A 20,490-nucleotide genomic window follows, 5' to 3' on the forward strand; every position below is an offset into this window, starting at 1 on the left:
AGACAGGATGGGCAGAGACCACCATGGACATTCTTGGACACAGATCAACACAAATAAGATGTATGTACAACAGCCAGACATGGAGACACAGGCAGGCAGATAGATACAGGCAGAACTATGGACATGGACACAAAGGTGGACACTCAGGTAGGGATGGCCAAAACCCATGGACACACATGGACTCAGATACAAACACTCAGATAAATAAATCTATTAACAGATACAGATGTCTGGCTAAACTTGGATCACAGATAGACATTGCTCAACAGGTATGGACAAAAAATACCATCAGATAGATCTTAAGGCAGACAGATGGGAAAGAGTCACAGATATAGCCACAGATGTAGCCAGATGCTGGCCATGTTGACGTGTTTATTCAACAACTTACACAGTGCCTAGTCTGGACCAGGCACACATTAATTTACTTAATTTTGTCATAATGACTCTATGACATGAGTTTTATTTATCGCTCTCATCTTACTGATGAACTCATTGAGGCATAGGTAGGTTGAGTACCTTGCCTCAGGTCACACAGCTAATAAGTGACACAGTGGGAATTTGAGGCCAGGCAGTGAGATGCCTGAGAGCCTGTGTTCTTGATCAGTACATTCTACTGACACTCTGTAGTCACACATATATGGGGTGGAATTCGGAGGAGAATACAAAGACAGAATGGATACAGAGAAACAGAGATAGTGATAGACATAGAGGAAGGAACAGAGAGACACAAAAGCAGAGACACAGTCACAGAGAAAAGAGACCAGGGACAAGGGCAAAGAAACAAAGGGACAGAAAGAAGGGCCAAGACCAGAGTACCCCAGAGCAAAAATAGAGGAGGAGAAAGAGAAGGAAGAGGCAACAGCAAGGGAGGAGACAGAGATAGGGAGATAACGTGCAAGAGAGTAGATTAATACAGATGTTCTGATGGAGATGGACACCAGGACAGACATGCCAATACTCTTGATTGGGGCCAGCTGGATCCAGGTTGTCCAGGAAGGTGTGGTCACTGCTGGTCCTGTCTTCTAACCTCAGTTTTATCCCTCCCCACTAGCAATGGGGAAGAGAGATCTAGAGAGTAGGGACAGGGGCCCAGGCGAACTCTTAACCCAGGTTCCTTCTGCTCTTGGCCAGTTCCCATCTGTGTCCCTGGCATATGAGAAGGCTGAGAGTGACATCATGCATCTGCGTCCACGGAACCCAAAGCGTGACCGATTGGTCAATGAACCCCTGGCTGCCTACTCCTACTTCCAGATCGGTGAGTGCCCATGGGGCTGGGAAGCCTGAGCTCTCCTGAAAAGCTGTTCACCTGCTTTGGGGTCTCTACCTGTGGCTCTGTCTTGTTCTGGATCTTGATCTCTGCATTTGATCCTGGGTCCCTGTCATTCTGAGTCCTTATCTGTACATAATGATCTCTATGGTCCCCTCTATCCCTTCTCCATCTCTGGCCCTGTTCTCTATGATCCTGACTCTGGGTCGTTGCATTCTTTTGTCATTTTTTGAGACCTCCAGATGTCTCTGTCACTCTCTGTGCCCTGTCTCTTGTGTTCTTATCAATCTCTCTTGGGGCCCTTATCTCTCTGTGTCTCCATACCTGTCACTGCCTATGTTCCTGTCATTCTTATGTCACTGCTATGTCCCTGTCTCTCTGTGTTCCATCTCTTGTCTCCCTGCCTCTCTCAGGTGCCATCCAGTCATTTGCTGGCTTTACTGACTACTTCACAGCCATGGCCCAGGAGGGCTGGTTCCCACTGCTGTGTGTGGGGTTGCGGCCACAATGGGAGAACCACCACCTACAAGATCTGCAGGACAGCTATGGCCAGGAGTGGGTGAGTCCCATGACTCCCTCATTTGCAATGCCACCAGTCTAGTGTGTTTGGTACATGTGTGACTGAGCTCAGCTAGAGCATCCCAGACACCTAGACTCTGCCAGTTCTGGGGTAAAGGGCCTTTTTCTATTACTGTATTGAGCTCCAAACTCCTGCTTCTGATGATCCCAGCTGCAGATGGGTCCTCTCCCTGCCCTGACAGTAACATATCATCTCAGGTGTGAAACCAGGCCCCTATTCTGTTATTTTCCCTGCATCACTAATACAGAGTATACGACTATGCATTTGTGGCTGACTTTAATGAAGGTTTGGAGCAGAGAGGCCAGACCTGGTTGGTAGGTGTGTTTAGCTTGCCCTGTAGAGTTACAGATACCTTTACACATTTATTGTTGCAATTATAAATGTAGACCTTGGAGCCAGACTCCCTTGGATTCATGGTATGCTATTATTGATCCTAACTGCTGTGTAACCCTGAGCAAGTTCTTTTGCCTCACTGTGCCCGTTTTCTCACATCTAAAGTGGAGAGGACATTGATGTCTATAACTCATACCTCAGTGATGTTCAGTGTGGCCCCCAGACCAGCAGCATCAGCACCACATGGACACATATTTGAAATGCAAATTCTCAGTCACCACCCCATACCTCTGGGGTCAGAAACATTGTGGGTGGGGCCTGGAATCTGTATTTTAACCAGCCCTTCTGGGGTTCTGATGCACACTTTAGTTTGGGTGCCACTAGTCTACCTCATTGGAGTATTAGATTAAATGAGATATGTGAAACACTTGTACCTGGAGTATAGAAAGTGTCCCCTACACAATTAGCTGGTATTAAAAATAGTTATATTAAAGAAGTGGACTTAATAGTGACTGCCACCTTCAGTGCCCTGTTCCCCATGTGCCCACCTGGCCTACTTCATTTATTTTTTGGTATCTGCCTGGGTCCTGGAATCACTGGACTTTGCAAATCCTGCCTTAGGAGTCCAATTCATTTTTCCCAGATCCCTTTTGGGTGCACAGGAAATTCTACCTCCGTTCTTTCATTATGAAAGCAATTGGCCTGACCTGTCGTCTGTCTACACACTGACATCCTGGCTCTGCTTGACCAAGGTTTCTGAGTCTCACACTAGCAGATCCTGCACCTCTCCTTTCCCCACACCCAGGGATCTCATGCAGGGGAAAGAGCTTTTAAGGGTTCCTGGTCCCATGTCCTGAGTGCCTAGCTGGCTGCAGAGGCTCTCCATCTGGACTTAGGCTGCTTGTTTCTTCTGGCTCACAGACATTTGGGCAGCGCCTGTATCAGCAGTACACCTGCTATACAGTGTTCTTCATCAGCATCGAGATGTGCCAGATTGCCGATGTGCTCATTCGCAAGACACGCCGCCTCTCTGCCTTCCAGCAGGGATTCTTCAGGTGTCCAGCTGCCCCTTGAGCCCTGCCCTCAAGCCTTAGCCTCAACTTCCATCAGGTCCTGACCAGGGTTTACTGCAGCAAAACCAGCACTGAATATGCTGATGTGCCGGTGCCAGGTGCTAACATTCCTTATCATAGCTGGTCAGTATCCCCCACCGAGTGCCTCTCAACTGGCCCTTCCGTGTTTCATCAGCTTAAGGGGTGATGCTGACAAGACCAGCATCCACTACTGCAGAGGTGCAGGCGACTCTGGTTTAAAAGTTTAGAACATCTTCCTGCTGCTAATGACATCTGGTCTCCTTTGACCCAGTACCTTATTTCTATCTGGCCCCAAATTCCTAATGGCTGTCTTTATTGAGCCCAGCCTGTCCCACCGTGTCCTACCTGCAGGAACAAGATCCTGGTGATTGCCATCGTGTTTCAGGTCTGCATCGGCTGCTTCCTGTGCTACTGCCCTGGAATGCCCAACATCTTCAACTTCATGCCCATTCGGTGAGGGGTCATGAGGTGTGAGTAGAGGGATGGGCATGTAGAACATAGTCCTGAGAATAGCCTTCACCTTGCCATCTTCTGTGCCTTCAGATTCCAGTGGTGGTTGGTCCCCATGCCCTTTGGCCTCCTCATTTTTGTCTATGATGAGCTCCGGAAACTTGGAGTTCGCTGTTGTCCAGGGAGTGAGTGTGGAAACTGGGGACCTGGGGGTGGGTGAGTGCTGAAATGTTTTCAGAGCAGCTGTCCTGACCTTTGATCTTCAACACTTGACCTCCAAATCAAACTGCCATAACCTGAGTCCCAGACCCCACACCCTGACCCTCATGCCCCCAGCACTGAGTCTTTGCTCTCTCTCTCTCCCAGGTTGGTGGGACCAGGAACTCTACTATTAGAGGGAGAGCTGCCTTAGTGTCATCCCTGCCTCCATCACAGCCAGGTGGGGTCAAGACTCATGGGGCTGTCTGGACCAAAACATCTGAGCAATCAAGAGTCCTAGCCTGACCTGTGCCTACTCCTGTAGCCCATGGCACCCCAAACTTGGAGGGATCCTCCCTACTCTCCTTCCCCATCTACAAGGGGCCCAACTCCCTGGAGAAGCAAACAGTCCTTAGGCCGAGTCCTCTAAGCTGGCCTGGGGAAGCCCCCCACCTGAGGGGAGGGTGTGGTGGGGAATAGAAGCTAGCAGCTTCTGAGAGGTAGGGTACCTGGGGGTTCTTCTTTAAAACACACCTGTGTCTACATAATAGTAATAAACCAGCTCACAGTGACAGCTTTCTAATTCAGTGCGGCACCATCTTATGTGGTTTTCACGAGTCCCTTTGGTCAATCCTTCAACTTAGGGTCTATTTGTTCAGGGCCTTATCACAAGTTCCTACAACAGCCTGGCACATAGTAGGTGCTCAATAACCCTTCCTTGGGGAAATGAATTCCCATTTTTTTTGCCTAGGGTTACAGCATTTAAAGGCAAGGTGGATGTGACCACAGGCACCTTCAGAGCACTGCTTTAACCACCCACTAACCAGAGAACACTGCTTCTGGGCTCTCTCCTTTCTCAGCACCCATCCTCCCTCTGGGGAGCATCCTTGACACAGGGTATCAAAATCTTTTCCACCTCAGGCAGCCCCCTCTGACTATACTTCACAGGTGTCTCCATTCTTATTCTACTTGTTCAGTCCCCTGCTGCTGCAATGGGCATTCCAACCAACTCCTGGAGGTTAGATTCACAGGCTGTTCCTTACACCCCCTCACTTCAAGTTAAGCTTCCAATTGCCAGAAACTCCCCCATCCCTGGGCCCTCCACCTCCCTCTGGACACACCTTTTCTTGGTCCCCTTTCTTGCCTTTCTTCCCTTTTCTTTAATGTGTCTCTCTGGCTGGGCCCTTGGCTTCTCCTTCTTCATTCAGCACAGTACTCCCTGCCCCTCTGTTTTGTCTCTGCAGTGATACCTACATCTGTCTCCAGTCTCAACAGGCATGTCTGAGGGCACCCACGCTGGCCTCGGCATCACCCTCCAAACCTGCTCCCACACACTGTCCCATCAGTGGGTTCCTTCTCCCTGGAAAATGTGATGAGTCCTCAGGGTTCTTCAGTCCTTCTGCACCTGTCATCTCCCCAACCCCCTCACCCCACAGGAAAAAATACACAGCCTATTGGTTACCACCACCTCTAGTCTGCTCATAGCCTTTCTTCCTACTTGTCATCCCTGTCCTGGTGTTCTGGTCTGTCTCCCTACCCATAGTGGCCACAGAGATCTTCTCAGAGCTAAATCTGACCCTATCTGCCCCCTCCTAGAACTCTCCATGGCTCCCCACTGCCCTTGGTTAACTCCTCACCCAATCCTTAGAGCCTTCTGGCATTCGGCCCCTGCTGATTTCTGTCTCACAAGTCCCTCTGAACAGGTTCCAACCATTTTGCTGGAAAGGGGAGGTCGTGACTTTAAGACCTTAGGCCTTGACATCTGCTTTTCTCTTCTTTGACCACTAACTCATCTTTCAGGTCTCAGCACATAAACCTCTCTTCCAGGGAGCCCAGCCTGCCCCTCAGTCTGTCAGCTGGCTCCTCTGGGCCACCACAGCCTGTGTTTTACCATCACAGCCCTAATAAATGTAGTTTAGCTTACCAGTCCTACTACTCCAAACAGGTTTTACCCATCACAGTCCTGATCTCTCTGGCCCGGACCCCCAACCCTGTCCCCCAACCTCCTCCAACCACTCTGGTCTATCTGTATTCCATGAAAGCTGGGATTAGTTCACAAACAGCTGGCCACCAGCAAGGGGCCTGGGTCAGAGTCCCTGCTTAGTAAATAGTTGTTGAGTAATTTCTGAAAACTTCACTTGTTCTAGTAAGAGTTAAGAGCTAGGTGGTGTATGGGGTAGACGTATGGGAGAAAGTAACTCCATTACATATCCACCCACCTGGGCTTGGAGAGGGCCTGCTGTAATCCCTCTTCAAGTCAAAGCCAGGGTGACCAATCAGTTACTTCTCCACTCCTCTCCTAAGACACCTATGGACCCTGTTTTGACTACGAGCAAGGAGGGGGATAAGGCTAGACGGTAGTTATATGTACCCTCTGAAAACACCAAGACTGTCATAGAGCTGAACAGAGCTGTGCCTGGTGCTTTCCTAGGCCCAGGGTTAAATTACATAATGGCAGGACCTTCGCAGTCTGACAGACTGAGGCAGGGTACAACTGCCCTATCCCACACCCTGGGGCATACCACTGGGAGAACCAGGGCTGGTCGGCACTTTCCTCAGCCGGCAGGATTTGCATCGAGGAGGAGCTTAAACATGACATTCAAAGCCCTGCTTCTGACATACTTATCAGGGAGGGGGAGGAAGTGGGGTGGGGAGCTGACCCCACTGGACCAAGGAAGGGTTAGGGTAGGGAGGGTGGCTTCCAGGACAATACCCAAATTGAAGGGCTCAAATGCTCTATTTGGCTGCTGCTGTCTCTGAACTCCACCCTAAAAATTCTCAGTCCAGGATTTGATCTGCGGGCCACAGAACTGAGTGAAAGCACTGAGGAACTCAGGATCATAGATGTCTGCCCCAAGGGCCAGTGTGCAATAGGGAGCCCTAGATGGTTGTAAGGAAGGTGAATTAGTAAGACTGGGGTTTCAGAGAGATCCCCTTGGCTGTCATATAAAGGGTGGATCAAAGGAGATTAGGGACAGGTGTCTAGGAGGTGACTAGCTAGGGTCCATGCAGGAGAGGATCAGATTAAGGCTGTGAAAAGTCCCCACAGACCATCTTTTGGATTCTAGCTCCCTATCACCTGTTCTCTGATTTGCCACTGCTCAAAGATTATATACGTCAAGCCCTTGGTCTACTCTAGGGAAAAAAGCTGAAAAACTGCTCCAGGAACACTGGATAAATCAGGGCCAGCTACTTTTCTAGCCTGTCCACCTGGCTCCAAAGCCAGAACAAGGGACTCTGGCATGTAGGCGAGCATGGTATTGGTATACAGTTCCGGAGAGAGATGTAGGCGGAAACAACTTTCCAAATACTATTTACTTCACCAAAACCTGGAGACAAGGAAAAGGTATGTGGGATACCAGGCCTAGGAGTGCACGTTGACAACAGCGACATACAAGGCAAGGGTGCTGAGGGCCAGCAGCCCCGTCACTACTGCTCGGGCCAGAAGTGCTGTCCAGCTGCCCAGGGAACAGAGGTGGACGAAGGTCCTGTGGGGAAATATTACAATGAAAGAAGGAAAAAAGATAACCCATCCCCATTTGGACCCGGCCTTGAACCCCACCCCGCTCACTCCATGACAAAGGCCTTGTAGACACTGAAGAACATCAGCAGGAGGACAGCCGGCCGAAAAGTGTGGTACAGGTCATAGCGTGTTATCATCCACACTTGGGCAGATGCAACGATGTAATGGACCTGAAGGGAGGCAGGAAGTCAGGGCTAGGCCCTGAGGAGTAGTGCCACCACCAAAAAGTCGTGTACAAGAGAATGGGATTACGTACCAGACTGATGTTTGAGTCAATGCTCATCTGGATGTATTTCCAGTCAAACTCAATGCCCCGGGCTCCAACCCAGAGGGGGATGCAACTGAAGAAGGCAAAGGGAAGAGTTCTCCAGTACCCAGAAACCCTCAGCACCCAGAATCTGAGCCCCCACCCTACAGAACCTCCCTGAAACCAAGTGTCCTTTTTTAGGAATCTAGGCTCCAGGCTGCTGCACACACCGGGACATAATGAGCTCCGCGGTGGCCCAGCCCAGGGCAGCAACCATGATCTTGTACTCCCCTTTGCCGGCGTTCCGGGACATGACAAGGTTCAGGCCTACTAGGTCTGCCACATCCACGCTGGCCTTCATGAACTCCTGTGGGTCAGGTGAAGCTTGCTTAAGCATAGGTACCAGGAGGCCTCATTTCTGCACCCCCTCCTGCCTTCTTTGCCCCACTCACCCAATGAAGTCATAGATGCCGCCTTCCCAGGTGGAAAGAAAGTGGCCAGGAACAACATCTACGAACAGAAAACAGAGGTCACCCCAAGGTGAGGGTGACAAACTAAGATGGTTTTGTGGGAAGTTAGTGTGTACATGGTTCCAGGCTTCCCATGTGGAGAGGAACCACCAGATGAGGACAAGAGTACAGGACCCGGGAGATGAAGGGGTAGACCTGGAAGTTCTCTATGGTGATCACTGGGGATCACGGTCAGACCTGGAAGTGCCTGGGCATTTGCAGTCAGTGTGGTGGTTAGCGGTTCTTAACCATTCTAAATCCCTCTTAATTGTACAATTGAGTTTTCTCAATTTTACAAAAATAGCTACGCAAAAGTTGCTTGGAGGCCTCTCCTCAGGTTCCACCCTCCCAAAGTTCACCTTCTATGTGTTGTGCTGAGGACCACCCCACACAGCCGGATTAGAGCAGGGTGGAGCCCTGGGTGTGCGAGCCTGGGGACTGTTGTGCGGCTCCGGGCGTCCTTACCTTGCACAGCTGCACGAAGAGGTAGGTGACGCCAGCCTGGACGCACTTCCAGAAGGCGTTGTACTCAGACCTATAGGAGCCGGAGGTGAGGGCTCGTCTGGGCCCGCGCCCCCCGCCCCGCGGCCGCCCCGCACTCACAGGCCGCTGCACTTGTAGGTGATGAAGTAGGGGAAATAGGCGAGGGCGAAGCAGTTCCCGAAGTGAAACAAGGTCATGGCGCTGCCCCGGCCCGGCGGAGGACAGGTTTCTACCTTGCCCGCCTGGCGCCCCAGCCCGCACCCGGCGCCTCGTCCTCCGCCGCCGCCCGCGCGGCCTTCTGGAGCGGAGTCCACGGCGCCGGCGTGCTGACGTCGCGAGCGCCGCCGAGGCACTGGTCGTGGCCCGCCTGAACTCTGCGGCGAGCCAGTCCTGCTGCTGGGAGTCGGCGCAGAGCCGAGGCAGTGGGTGGGTGGCTCTCGCCAGACGGAAAAACGCACTGAACCTCGCGGTGAACGGCGCAGAGACACGGGGCGCAGCTGTGAGCACTGTTTTTATTTCACTGGTGGCCCAGCGGCGCGGGTCCCTTGCCCGGGGCACCTTGCTTCCCCTGGGGAGCCGAGGGCGGGGAACGGGAGGTAGAGGTTCTGGACTGGGAGTACAGGGAAACAGAGGAGGGGCTGTCCTACTTCACTTGTCTCGGCTAAACATGTAACAGAGGAGGTCCAACCACCCGGTGACTATAGCCGTATTCGTTGTCGTACCTGGGGAGGGGGAAGGAGGGAGGGGGTCAGGGGATCCCTCCCAATTGCCCCCAGTCCTCCCCCCACGTTCTCAGACCCCTTCCCCCTTACCATGAAATTAATTTCACGAAGTTGTCATTGAGCGCGATGCCGGCTTTAGCATCGAAGATGGATGAGCGGGTATCTCCGAGAAAGTCCGTAGAGACAACCTGGGTGTAAGAGTTTTGAAGGTTAAGTGTGGGTCACAGAGCAAGGGCCTCCAGGAGCCCAGGTTCTGACTCAGGCATATTGGCCATCCATTCATTTACAATATTTGGCGGACTCCTACTGTGTCCAGGCTTGGGATATGAAACACCCTGATGCTGCACCAATAAATACCATTTTCTGGGAATAATGCAGACACTTGGAATGGGCTGGCAAGGAGGCTCTTGAGTGGAGGCAGCTAGGCTGGGTCTGGATACCTAGGAGGGTCTGGCCAACTCCTCTAAGACTCCTCAACTTCTAAGCACAGCCAGTATGTGAGGTGGAAGGAGCTCCAGCACGGGGCCCTGAAGGTTTTGGCCCTGGTGTGGTAGAAGGCCACAAGAAGGTTTTTCAGCAGTGGGGGTGATGTGATTTGGTTTGTTAGAACAAGAGGTGCTGGTGGCTGTGTGAGGATGGATCTGCAGGAGCTAAACAAGGAGACAGCACAGAAATGACACTAGTGGGAGCAAAGGGACAGTGACATCTGTTCCTTACAGGGAAGGTACCTGCCCATGGGCTGCCCTGAGCAAATGTTGAAAAATGGGATATGTTGTCTTGTTCATGAAGCATGTATTGAGCACCTGCTGTGTTCCAAGGCCCTGAGAAGATGGCTGGAGCTATGTAGGTGAAAAGATAGTCCCCAAATCCTTACCTTCTTGGAATGCATGTGCTAGCAGGATCAACAGTGAGTATGAAATGAAATTTCAGGTGAAGAAAAGGCCATGAAAAGAACATATGCAGAGAGGAAAGGCTGAAATAAAGACTTGGAGGAGGTGAGACAGATATATAGCCACCTGGGGAAAAGCTTTCCAGACCAAACGAGCACCAAGTGCAAAGGTTTCCGAGTCAGGGAGAGCTGATCTTCCCAGCCCTGCAGTTCCCTATCTTGATACATTATGAGCAGCTCCTTGGCAAGTGGGGAGTCATGCTTGCTCCCCAGAGGGTTCCTCCCAGGGTCTCCTCTCCTCAATCCCTACCTCGTCCTCCGGTGTAGGCAGGATGCCAGCCATGGGCCCTTGGCTGCTGCTTTTATGGCGTCTTTGATGGCTGAGTATGGGGTAGGCTTGGCAAGGCGGCAAGTCAGGTCCACGACAGAGACATCTGGTGTTGGCACTCGGAATGCCATTCCTGTCAGCTTCCTGGAGAATCCCACATTGCAGTGGGAATAAGAACCCAGGGAATTCTCCATCCATCTTCCCTCCCTCCCCCTTCCCCTCATTAAACACCTCAAGGACTGGGGCTACTTCAGTCCTCCCAAGGTATGCCCCCCCTTCTTGGTTGCAGCTTCCTGCCCTCATACCCTTTGAGGTCTGGTATGACTTTTCCCACAGCCTTGGCAGCCCCTGTGGAGGCTGGGATGATGTTCTGATGGGCTCCCCGTCCATCTCGCCAGGCCTTCTTTGATGGCCCGTCCACTGTCTTCTGGGTAGCCGTGTAGGAATGAACTGTGGTCTTGGAGAGAAGGGGACTGAGGTGAGGCCTTTGGGCTCCTAAACTCCTATACCTCTTTTTTCTAGGCCTAGGGTGATGAACCAGGTGTGGAAAGTTGGTGGGGGCCACCACCACAGACCATAGGAGGGACACCTGTAAGCCAGGGTCTAGCCTTGAATGCGACTTACACAGTGTCTTACGAGACTTCACCACTGGCAGGACTTTCCTCTTGAAACCTGTCTCTTCCTGTTAACTTCACACACTAAGCAAGTCATTTCCCTGCCATCCATCCTTCCCCAGCCTTCAACTCACCATCAGTCCTTCCACAATCCCAAATCGCTCATGAATGACCTTGGCGAGGGGGGCCAGGCAGTTGGTGGTACAGGATGCATTGCTGAAACAGCCCAGTGTGCAAGGACACTGTGAGGTGAGGGTCAGAGCCACCCTACCACCCTTACCTCACTTTGGGGATACGCTCATAGGCTTGGTTTTTGTGAAGAATCAGGATGGGGATGAGTTGGGATCATTGGGGATGCCTTCAGACAAGGAGGCACCAGAAGTGCAGCTGGGGAAGCTCCCCAAGCATGTTCTCCAGAAGTCATGTATTTTTAACACTTTTAGGGCAATGTGAACATGGTGGCTGTTAAGACTTTGGGAGGGAGAAGCAGATGGATGTGAAAGGAATACCAGTAGGGGTGGAGCTGGGGAGGCTGAGTATGATTTTGATCCCTCCTCATCACGGGCTGGCAATGTCCTCTTGGGTACCATGCACAGGATTGGTACCTGCCCCTTACCTGACAATTTTCATGTGCCAGGGTTATAGTCCCCTTTTCATTTCACCCCCATGACAAACATAGGTGCATCTGGTGAGGTGCAGAGATGACCACACGTAAGGCACCTGCTGCAATGTGGTTCTAGGGAAGGAGGAAGGAGCAGTGGTGTCATGAGTTCATAAGGCTTTTGAGTGTCACCCCCACACTGCGCCAGCCCTGGGCACCTCTCCCCCACTTACGGAAGCTTCCTCTAAGGACAGGTACACGCCTGTGGACTCCACCACAAAGGGGCTCCCAACAGACTTCCAGGGGATATCTCTCGGCTGCTTGCTGTGGAGGGGTGGCAGTACTGTGCATGAATCTCCCTTGCATGTCTTGCTGTCATAGTCCATGGCCTTTATGGTTTGAAAGGCTGACCAGACACCTTCCCACCTGGCCTGCAGCCATCTGTTCTCCCCACCCGACACATACCTAGCTGTCCCAGATGGATTTGACCCTGCTTGTCTTGCCTTTTACCCAACTACCCCTTTGTGGGCCATTTTTCTTGACTGCCCCACCCCTGCTATGCCTGGGTGTATACAAGCTCCCACCTCCCTTACTCAGGGCTCAGGGCTTCCTTGCCCTTAGGGGACCATCCCTGACTACTCCTAACCACGTCAGGCCCTTTCTACATAAGCTATCTAGAATGTAGACCCCAGGAGGCCAAGGCCCACCCCACTGCTTCTGGTTCCCTGCCCTGGCAACCTCACTATGGCCCTTCTTGCCTCTCTTGTCTTTACCACTCCAGCTTCTGCAATAGGAAGCCTGTTGCCAGAGGCCGGCAAGTCCCTGAAGACAGGCGGCTATATCCTGGGAGCAACGGGGGTGGGGGGTGTAATGAAGCCTGCACCGTAGGTGCCAAAACAACAGTGATGACACAAACTAAGAACTCTTCCTACAAGGAGGCTGTGGCCTTGTGGGAAAATGCTCTTCCCAGTGTTTCTCCGTACACCTATTAACTTTGGCTCTGCTATCCACTATGAATGTGGTGGATTTGATCATCTCCATCAGTTACATGAGGAAAACAGTTAAGGAAGTTCAGTTCCCTTGCTAAGAAGGGTTAGAGCAGGTTTAAAGTACACACAACAGCAAGATTGGTTTGGTTTTTTGTGCCTGGAGAACATGGACAGTGCAGTAATGGAGAGTGGGGTGGAGTGGGAGCAAACCATTTGCAGTGACCTGAGAAGGCAGCACCCGAGTAAGAATGCACGTTGAGGGGGAGAATGCTGCAAGTGGCAGGGGTGATGGTGCCCAGATGAGGAAGGAAAGGACACAGTATGTCTGAGTAATGACCTTTGTGCTGGAATTGTTTTTGGTATGATTTCAAACTTGGGTCAAGCAGCTTCTCCCATTCACACTGATGCTCCAGTCCCCATCTTCACCACTTCCCACTCCCTGACACCTCAAGCCTTCCTTGTCTGTCCTTATCATTCACCTTGCCAGCAAATAAAAGGAGAGGGGCTGAGAGTGGAACTGCTGGGAGGAGCACTGGGAAGGCTTGTGAGTATGCAAGCACAAGTGTATATAAAATCAGGGCCAGGAGTAGCTAACAATTTACTTAGAAATATAAAGCCAAAGTGAGGTAGGATCCAGGGTGGGAAGTGGGGATGGCTGGGGTGGGAGGACTGGTGGGTAGAAAATGGAGACAACTGTACTTTAACAACAGTAAAAATGGGGAAAAAAGTGGAAAAAATTAAACTTAGCTATATGCATTTGCAAAGAAATAAAGTAGGTTTACTATTCCCTATTTTATAAATATTTAGGGTTTTTTTATATCTTGGAAATGTTTGTATTTGAAGCATATTGTACATCTAGTATTGCCTTCTACTTACCAATTCTGAACATATCTTTAAATGAAGGAGGAAAATTATCAGTGGGAACTCTGTGAAATGGGTATGAGAAGCATTGCTTAAGTGTAGAGGTGCTGGATCAGGGTCCCAAGAGGTGAATGGACAGGGTGGCTGAGGTTACGAGGAGGCTAAGGCAAAGGGCTCATAGTGCTTGTGGGGTGCTATCAGGAGGTGGGATTTTATTTGTGGGGTGATGGGAGGGTTTAATAGGGGACTAACTAGGTCCAGTTGATGTTTTTTTTTTTTTTTTTAAGATTTTATTCATCCATTTTTAGGGAGGGAGGGAGGGGGGGGGGAGAGAGAGAGAGAGAGAGAGAGAGAGAGAGAGAGAGGAAAGACACATCAATATGTGGTTGCTGGGGGTTATGGCCTGCAACCCAGGAATGTACCCTGGCTGGGAATCGAACCTGGGACACTTTAGTTCCCAGCCTGTGCTGAATCCACTGAGCTATGCCAGCCAGGGCCAGTTGATGTTTTAAAAAGGCCTCTGTGGCTGCTGTGTAGGAATTAAGTAGAAGTGGTTGGCTAGATGGTGATGCTGCTCCCTGTGAAGGGAGATGAATAGGTTTGGGAGTTGAAGGAAAATCAAGAGGTGAGTTTTAGACATGCTGAATTGGTTTGCCTGTGACAAAACTTGCAAATGTGCATTAAATAAAAAGTAATTCTTGAGTACAGTGGGGCATCTTTCCATCTACCATTTTAGGCAGTCAGGGACATCTCCGAGACCCTATATCCACACCAAGAGGTATGCACACACAATCTGTGGGGTTATGAACCCTCTGTGAGAGGCTGGAAGGCCATTCTTTACAACACCTCCACTAATGTCATCTTTACAAGCCCTCACTAATAGTTGTAGGCATGCCTCAGACAGCTGCCCTTACCACTGGAAGACACTGATCTCCTGGTTATCCACGACCAGCCGTCCATTCTTGTATTCCACAGTCCCCTTGTAACGGCCATGGGTGGAGTCATACTTAAACATGTACACCTGCAGGAGACAGAGTGGCTGCTTGTCTTGGGGTGGCGGGGTGGGAAAGTGGGCATTCCTGAGGAGTCCCTGCTTTGATGCAGGTTCCACATTGCAGCTGGGAGCCTTCTAGAGAGCACTGTTAACTCCCCTCTCCACCCGTCCTACCCTCTGCCTGCTGCTCACCATGTATTCCGGGTCAATAAATGGATCGTTCACTGCCACCACCTTAACGCCTTTCTCCATGCAGGCACGCAGCACCAGGCGACCGATGCGTCCAAACCTGTCCAGGGACAAGTGTTATGGGATTATCTTCAGAATCCTTGGCAAGCAGGCAGAGGAGGGGACAAGAGAGAAGGGGGTAGCAGAAGGCTCCTCAAGGGGCTGAGTGGGACTCCTCAGTCTGGGGGAAGAAGGTAACCAGCCCTGTATGGGCCACTATCATCTTGTTCAGATGACCTCACTAGCCTCTTAATTGATTTACCTGCTTCCTCACCCATCTTCTGCCCCATTCCTAACCATGTAGCTAGATGGATCTTGTAGGACTTTGGGTCAGATTACATCTCTTGGCCTGAAAACTTCCATACTCTGTCAGAAAACCGGATCCAAACTCCTAACCATGGCCTACCAGGCTTCTGTCTGCTTTCCATTGCTCTCCTTCCTCTTCTCCCTTGCTTGTTGCACACCAGCACACTGAATTCCTGCCTGCCCTTTGCACACTGAACTGTCACCTCTGTCCCAGAGCCATTGCTTGCTTCACAGCTGTCACTCAGACCTCATTCCAGTATCACCTCCCAGAGGTCTTCCCTGACACCCCAGCTAACACTGGCCTATCCAGTCTTACTATACTCCAATACTGTTCATACACACATCACCAAACCAAATGTTTCTTATTTGATTGTTGTCTTCTCAATATGCACACTGAGAGGGTTGAGCCCTGTCTACCTTTTCCCTGTTTCTCCAGAGTGAACAGAGTAAAAGCACTGATGGTGAAAAATGTGGAGGTACCCCATTCTGCTAGTAATCAGAGGAAAGCCTGGGCCCTAAGGCTTCAGGAAGGGATCAGGGGCCAGGGCTGACTCACCCATTGATGCCGACAGTGAGTTCCCGAACCCTAGGAACCTTAGGTGGAGGAGGTGGGGGTTCCTCCTTGATAGGCTGTGGCTGTGGCTGTGGTTCTGGCTCTGGCTCTGGCTGTGGCTCAGGCTCTGGCTCTGGCTCTGGCTGTGCCTCAACTTTGGGTGCTGGCTGGGGTGGTGGTGGTGGTGGTGGTCTGGTCACTGTTGTAGGTAGGGGGATGGGGGCAGCAGTTAATTGCACCACCACAGTGAGAGAAAATAAACCATTTTTCCCACCTAGAACCTGTTGCTGGATTCTGACCCCTAATGACCAACCATCTAGCCCAGTGTTTCCCACACCTACCTGATCCACAGAATGAGCAGGGGATGGGCTTGCTTTAAAATATCAACACCAGGGCCCCTTTCCTGGAGAGTCAAATTGAGTGGGTACTATGTATTTTTAACAGTTGTTTGGGGGTGACACTCTCTGTGACTCAGTTTCCTCTCTAAGATGGAGATGATAATAGTACTTCTCTCAGAGGGGCACTATTAGGATTAAATGAGGAAATATATATAGTGCTTATGACAAGAATCTGGGAACATTCCACATATTATACATTAGTATTTCAAATATATTTTTCTGAATGGCCTGATAACTCATGTAGCCCAGTGGTCCCCAAACAGTTCTGATAAGCATCATCTGGGAAGCCTCTCCTAGTGAAGTAGGTCTGTTCTGAGGCCCAAGTGTTGCAGAACAAGCACTTGAGGTGATTCTTAGCCTCACAATACAGGTGCACCAAACATGAACAAATAGAGACCTTTATCAGCTTTCGCCTCTCTATACTCCCATTCCCATACTGCATATTAAAGCACCTGTGCTTGGAGGTGTGCTACCTGAGCTGCAGGTAAAGTCTTGAGACGAGGGGAGATGTACAAACAGCAGTCAAGGGGCCTGCCTGACACAGGGTTTCATACTGGGGGTCAGGCCTGATTGTTGGCCCTGGCTTAGCCACCTTGCATCTGTGTAGCCTTGGGTAAGTTAATGAACCTCTCTGGCCTGTTTCCTGTCATAATATCTGACCCTCCATTTGGGGGCTTCTGTGAGGGCTCAGTGAGATCTCAAGGCTGAGTAGTTGCTGATTTTAATAAAGAGGGGAGGAAGACTGATGTAAGTATTCACGAAGAAAGGGAGAGAGAAGGGGTTGAAGAGAGACTGGAGGATGAAGGTGGGAGTTGTATTTGGCAGTAGAATCACAAGCACCTGGAAGGTGGTGGGACTAGGAGCCAGGAGCCACCTGGCCTGTTGTATTCCTGACCTCGATGGGCTACCACAGACCTTGGGGCCTGAGGCTGGACTGAAGTATTAGTATTTATTGGTGGCAGGCACCCTGTGATTATTGGTGATCTTAAGGATGTTTGCATTCCTTAGGGTTCTGATTCTGCTACCACGAAAAGAGATTTGTCAGTCTGGATTAAGAGTAGGGATGGGTCCACTTTGTGACATTTATTTTTTTTAGCACCTATCACCTTGCCTTTTTGTGACTTTCAAAGAAAACTCAGATAGTCCTCTCCCAACTTCCCTCAGCCCTGCCCTCCCCTCCCCTCCCCTCCCCTCCCCTCCCCTCCATTCCCTTCCATTCTAAGGGTGGAGTACACTGGGAGAGCTTCTGCACTGGGAAGGAGGAGCCGAGAGGAGCTTCATCGTTGAAGCACAACCTGGTAGGTGAAACACAAGCACAGGTACACTCTCCCAGTTACAATGAGGCTTCCATTTCCTGGGTTCCATCATGGGCCAAGTGCTGTGCTGAGCTCCATGTACATTGGCTCACAGAATCCTTAAGAGGGGAAGCAGGCCTGAGGTCCCAGAGCGAGTAATGAGCAAGGAGAGGCCCATAGCCCCTACCCTGTTGGTGCTGTATCTTGCAGGAGCTCCCCAACCATGAAGCTCACCGAAGCTCTGGCTACGCCCACCCCCGCGAGGTGGAGCTTCCCGGCTGCCCCCTCTTCCGCTCTCTGTGACCAGGGCGGGAGGAAATGGGGGTTGCCCTCCTGAAGCAAGGTTTCTGCCTCCTTTAGTTGGGGGGGGGTGGTGGTGGTGTGTGTGTGTGTCCGTTTGTCCCCGTCTGTCTGGCCTGTGATTTTGGCCAGGGACTCCGAGTCCCTACTCTATCTCCTAATCCGGTGTGAGAGACCCAGAGAGGTGGTTTGCGCTCCGAAAAGGCTTCACTGAGCTCACTTGTAAAGTGCTTGGCACAGCCCTGGCAGGTCGCAAGTGTCCACGCTTTGTGCAATACAGGGAGGGAAGAAGCCCACCAACTCCCAAGCGGCTCTTCTACCCTTGTCGACAGAAACATCCATTTTATGTGAAACCCAGCCTGCCGAGCTTCTTAACCCCAGTGGCTGTACCCAGAGTTGCCCCTCAAAAACCTGCTCCAGCCTACGCCCCGCCCCTACTTCTATCCTTCCATCGTGCTCTAGAAGCTCACAGCCCACCCTCAGGATGGGAGTCCCCATCACTTCCACGATCATTTATAGAAACCACTTTGCCAGCAAACCGGCAGGGGTGAAGAGTGGGAGAAAAGCAGCTCCGGATGGAAGAGCCTGTGCCTCCTGTCCCCTCCCTCTCGGACTCTCAAGAAAGGAGGGGGCTCCGACACAGCAAATGCTGCTCCTCGACCACCCCTTCCCATGTGCGCAGAGGCTCTCCCCCTCATCCCTCACCGGGGCATGGCTGTCGCAGCAGCTGGACAACGGTGACATTGGTGAGGACGATGTCGCGTTTCGGCATGGCCTCAAGGTTTCATGGCCTAGCCACCCAGGGACCCGCTGCGATGTTACTGCCACGCCAGGCTGCGATGTTACTGCCACACTGAGCGCCAAGGCTGGGGACACCAGCTTCCTGCCATGACGTCACAATCCAGTGATGTCACAGAGGCTGCACAAAAAGCGCATCCCAGGGGACGCCTCTGCCATCTGCTTGCTGTGTACCACCATTCTGAGGCCTCAGCTGGTGTCTAGAATAGAATGCAACTTTTTGCACGGATACTCAAAGCCCTCTCCACACGGCTTCCGTGCCGTTCCTGGGCTCACACCCCACTCCTCATAGTTACCCTGAATGTTCCTTTAGGCCTGGAAACCCTGCCAAAGTCTCCCATTAGCTGGCTGCCTCTTGGTTTCCCTAGGTGTTACCCTTTAAAAGAGGTCCTCCTGACTCCCTGTTGAATATTCTTTCCTTTCCCAGTCACTACCTGCCATCACCCTCACCCCCTCAATGTACTCACCTTTCAGAAAGCCTTGTCTGACTTCCCATCCTGGGTTATATATTCCAATGTGCAAAACCACTCCAGAGTTACACTCTATTATTTTCATTTTCCTCACAGCATATGTCTCTCTCTAAAAATCATCTTGTTTATTCATTTGTTTTCTTACTAATTGTACTCACTAGAGACAGGGCAGAGTGCTTGTCTAAGTCATCAGTTTTCTATCCCATTGATTAGAAGAGTGTTTGGCACTTAAAAGGTGTGTACTCAATAAATAATACCAGAATGAATAAATAAATGTCACCTCCTCAGGTTTTTTCTGATCCCCACCCTTTTTTAGATTTTATTTATTTACTTTTAGACAGAGGGGAAGGGAGATAGAAAGAAAGGGAGAGAAACATCAATGTGTAGTTGTCTCTTGTGTGCCCCCTACTGGAGACCTGACCCAAAATCCAGGTATGTGCCCTGACTGGGAATCCAACCTGTGAACCTTTGGTTCGCAGGCCAGCCCTCGATTCACTGAGCCACACCAGCCAGGGTGATCCCCACTCTTAAAGCAACCTCCAAGCCATATCCTCTCACAGAACCCCATTCTTGTGGCTTTTCATGTAGTTTGTCATGATCTATTTATGATTTACTTGTTCACTGTCTCTCCCACAATTTTATTCACTGCTAGACCTTTAGCACCTAGAACTGTGTCTGGCACAAAGCAAAGCTTGCTTACGTATTTGAGGAGGAACAAATGGACAGATGGCTCCTCTCCCTTAAAGCACTGGGGGTGGGGGCTTGCTTGCACAGGCAGGCACCTTCACCTGTAGGGCTAGTTGACACACAGCTGTGATCAAGATTTAGGGGTGTAGGGGTTTGGGCCAGGAAGGAGTCACCATCTCAGAGAGAGGTGTGGAAGCAAGAAGGGGCACAATGACATAACCTCTTCCCCAAACCTCCATGAGTACTCAGTTTGCTAAGCACCTGTCATGGGACAGGCTGAGGGCGAGGCCTTCCTGCTTGGATGGCCTAGGAGAGGTGGAACTGAAACTAAACTGGGTGTACATATAGATGGGCAGATTTCAATCAACCAAGGCCAAAAAAAGGTAATTAAACAGAGGGGGACAAATTTTATATGTATCATCAGGACAGGGGGAGACCACACAAATAAAACCAAGGCTTAAAAGGGACTGACTTTGTACAGCTTTACAATAATAAATATGAAAAGCTTGATGAAATTAAAATATTTCTTAGAGAATATAAAGGATTAAAACTGGTACAAAAAGAAATGGCAAATCTGAGTAGGACAATAACATGAAACAGAGAGTTAAGCCCTCTTCTCCCCAAGACTGATTAAGATCCTGATATTATGGCAAGATCTGCCAAAGTGTTGGGAGCAAGTATTTCCCAGTTCATAGGAAGTGCAGCAAGCAGATCCTAACCAGAGCTGGAAAGCCTATGGCAGCTCCTGTCCAAAGAGGCTCTTGGACAGGGCA

General features: G+C 50.8%; 3 protein-coding genes and 2 long non-coding RNA genes across 8 annotated transcripts in view; 3 read left to right on the plus strand and 2 right to left on the minus strand.

Annotated features, from left to right (window-relative positions):
- ATP4A (ATPase H+/K+ transporting subunit alpha) overlaps nucleotides 1-4,509 on the plus strand; it is a 28,431-nt gene extending 23,922 nt beyond the window's left edge. For both annotated transcript variants that reach the window (XM_036013105.1, XM_028530425.2), the window contains exons 17-22: nucleotides 1,132-1,255; nucleotides 1,681-1,826; nucleotides 3,102-3,235; nucleotides 3,626-3,727; nucleotides 3,818-3,909; nucleotides 4,091-4,509. In XM_036013105.1, the coding sequence (XP_035868998.1) occupies nucleotides 1,132-1,255; nucleotides 1,681-1,826; nucleotides 3,102-3,235; nucleotides 3,626-3,727; nucleotides 3,818-3,909; nucleotides 4,091-4,119 (627 nt within the window). In that variant the 3' untranslated portion in view covers nucleotides 4,120-4,509. The remainder of the gene's footprint in view (nucleotides 1-1,131; nucleotides 1,256-1,680; nucleotides 1,827-3,101; nucleotides 3,236-3,625; nucleotides 3,728-3,817; nucleotides 3,910-4,090) is intronic.
- Nucleotides 4,510-7,218: 2,709 nt separating this feature from the next.
- On the minus strand, nucleotides 7,219-8,991 carry TMEM147 (transmembrane protein 147). The gene is given in 8 exon segments (XM_036013107.1): nucleotides 7,219-7,410; nucleotides 7,494-7,615; nucleotides 7,702-7,786; nucleotides 7,923-8,060; nucleotides 8,145-8,175; nucleotides 8,178-8,202; nucleotides 8,667-8,736; nucleotides 8,805-8,991. Coding segments are annotated over 8 exon segments (672 nt in total). The 5' UTR covers nucleotides 8,882-8,991; the 3' UTR covers nucleotides 7,219-7,286.
- Nucleotides 8,992-9,045: 54 nt separating this feature from the next.
- On the plus strand, nucleotides 9,046-15,783 carry LOC118497723. Of its 3 annotated transcripts, XR_004900253.1 has the most exons (4): nucleotides 9,046-9,183; nucleotides 10,225-10,313; nucleotides 14,939-15,104; nucleotides 15,653-15,783. It is a non-coding gene; the product is annotated as an uncharacterized LOC118497723 (long non-coding RNA). The 3 variants fall into 3 exon arrangements; XR_004900254.1 differs by lacking the exons at nucleotides 14,939-15,104; nucleotides 15,653-15,783 and adding an exon at nucleotides 11,146-11,236 and having other exon boundaries at nucleotides 10,225-10,401; XR_004900252.1 differs by lacking the exons at nucleotides 14,939-15,104; nucleotides 15,653-15,783 and adding an exon at nucleotides 11,146-11,236 and having other exon boundaries at nucleotides 9,050-9,183.
- On the minus strand, nucleotides 9,190-18,777 carry GAPDHS (glyceraldehyde-3-phosphate dehydrogenase, spermatogenic). The gene is given in 14 exon segments (XM_028530522.2): nucleotides 9,190-9,368; nucleotides 9,370-9,406; nucleotides 9,497-9,594; nucleotides 10,606-10,646; nucleotides 10,649-10,767; nucleotides 10,929-11,080; nucleotides 11,372-11,468; nucleotides 11,868-11,928; nucleotides 11,931-11,973; nucleotides 12,072-12,162; nucleotides 14,603-14,709; nucleotides 14,875-14,971; nucleotides 15,773-15,968; nucleotides 18,468-18,777. Coding segments are annotated over 14 exon segments (1,242 nt in total). The 5' UTR covers nucleotides 18,535-18,777; the 3' UTR covers nucleotides 9,190-9,332.
- Nucleotides 12,931-13,623, plus strand: LOC118497724. The gene is made up of 2 exons (XR_004900255.1): nucleotides 12,931-13,000; nucleotides 13,033-13,623. It is a non-coding gene; the product is annotated as an uncharacterized LOC118497724 (long non-coding RNA).
- Nucleotides 18,778-20,490: the final 1,713 nt, after the last annotated feature.

Source organism: Phyllostomus discolor, chromosome 12 (assembly GCF_004126475.2).
Source record: "Phyllostomus discolor isolate MPI-MPIP mPhyDis1 chromosome 12, mPhyDis1.pri.v3, whole genome shotgun sequence".
Lineage (NCBI taxonomy): Eukaryota > Metazoa > Chordata > Mammalia > Chiroptera > Phyllostomidae > Phyllostomus > Phyllostomus discolor.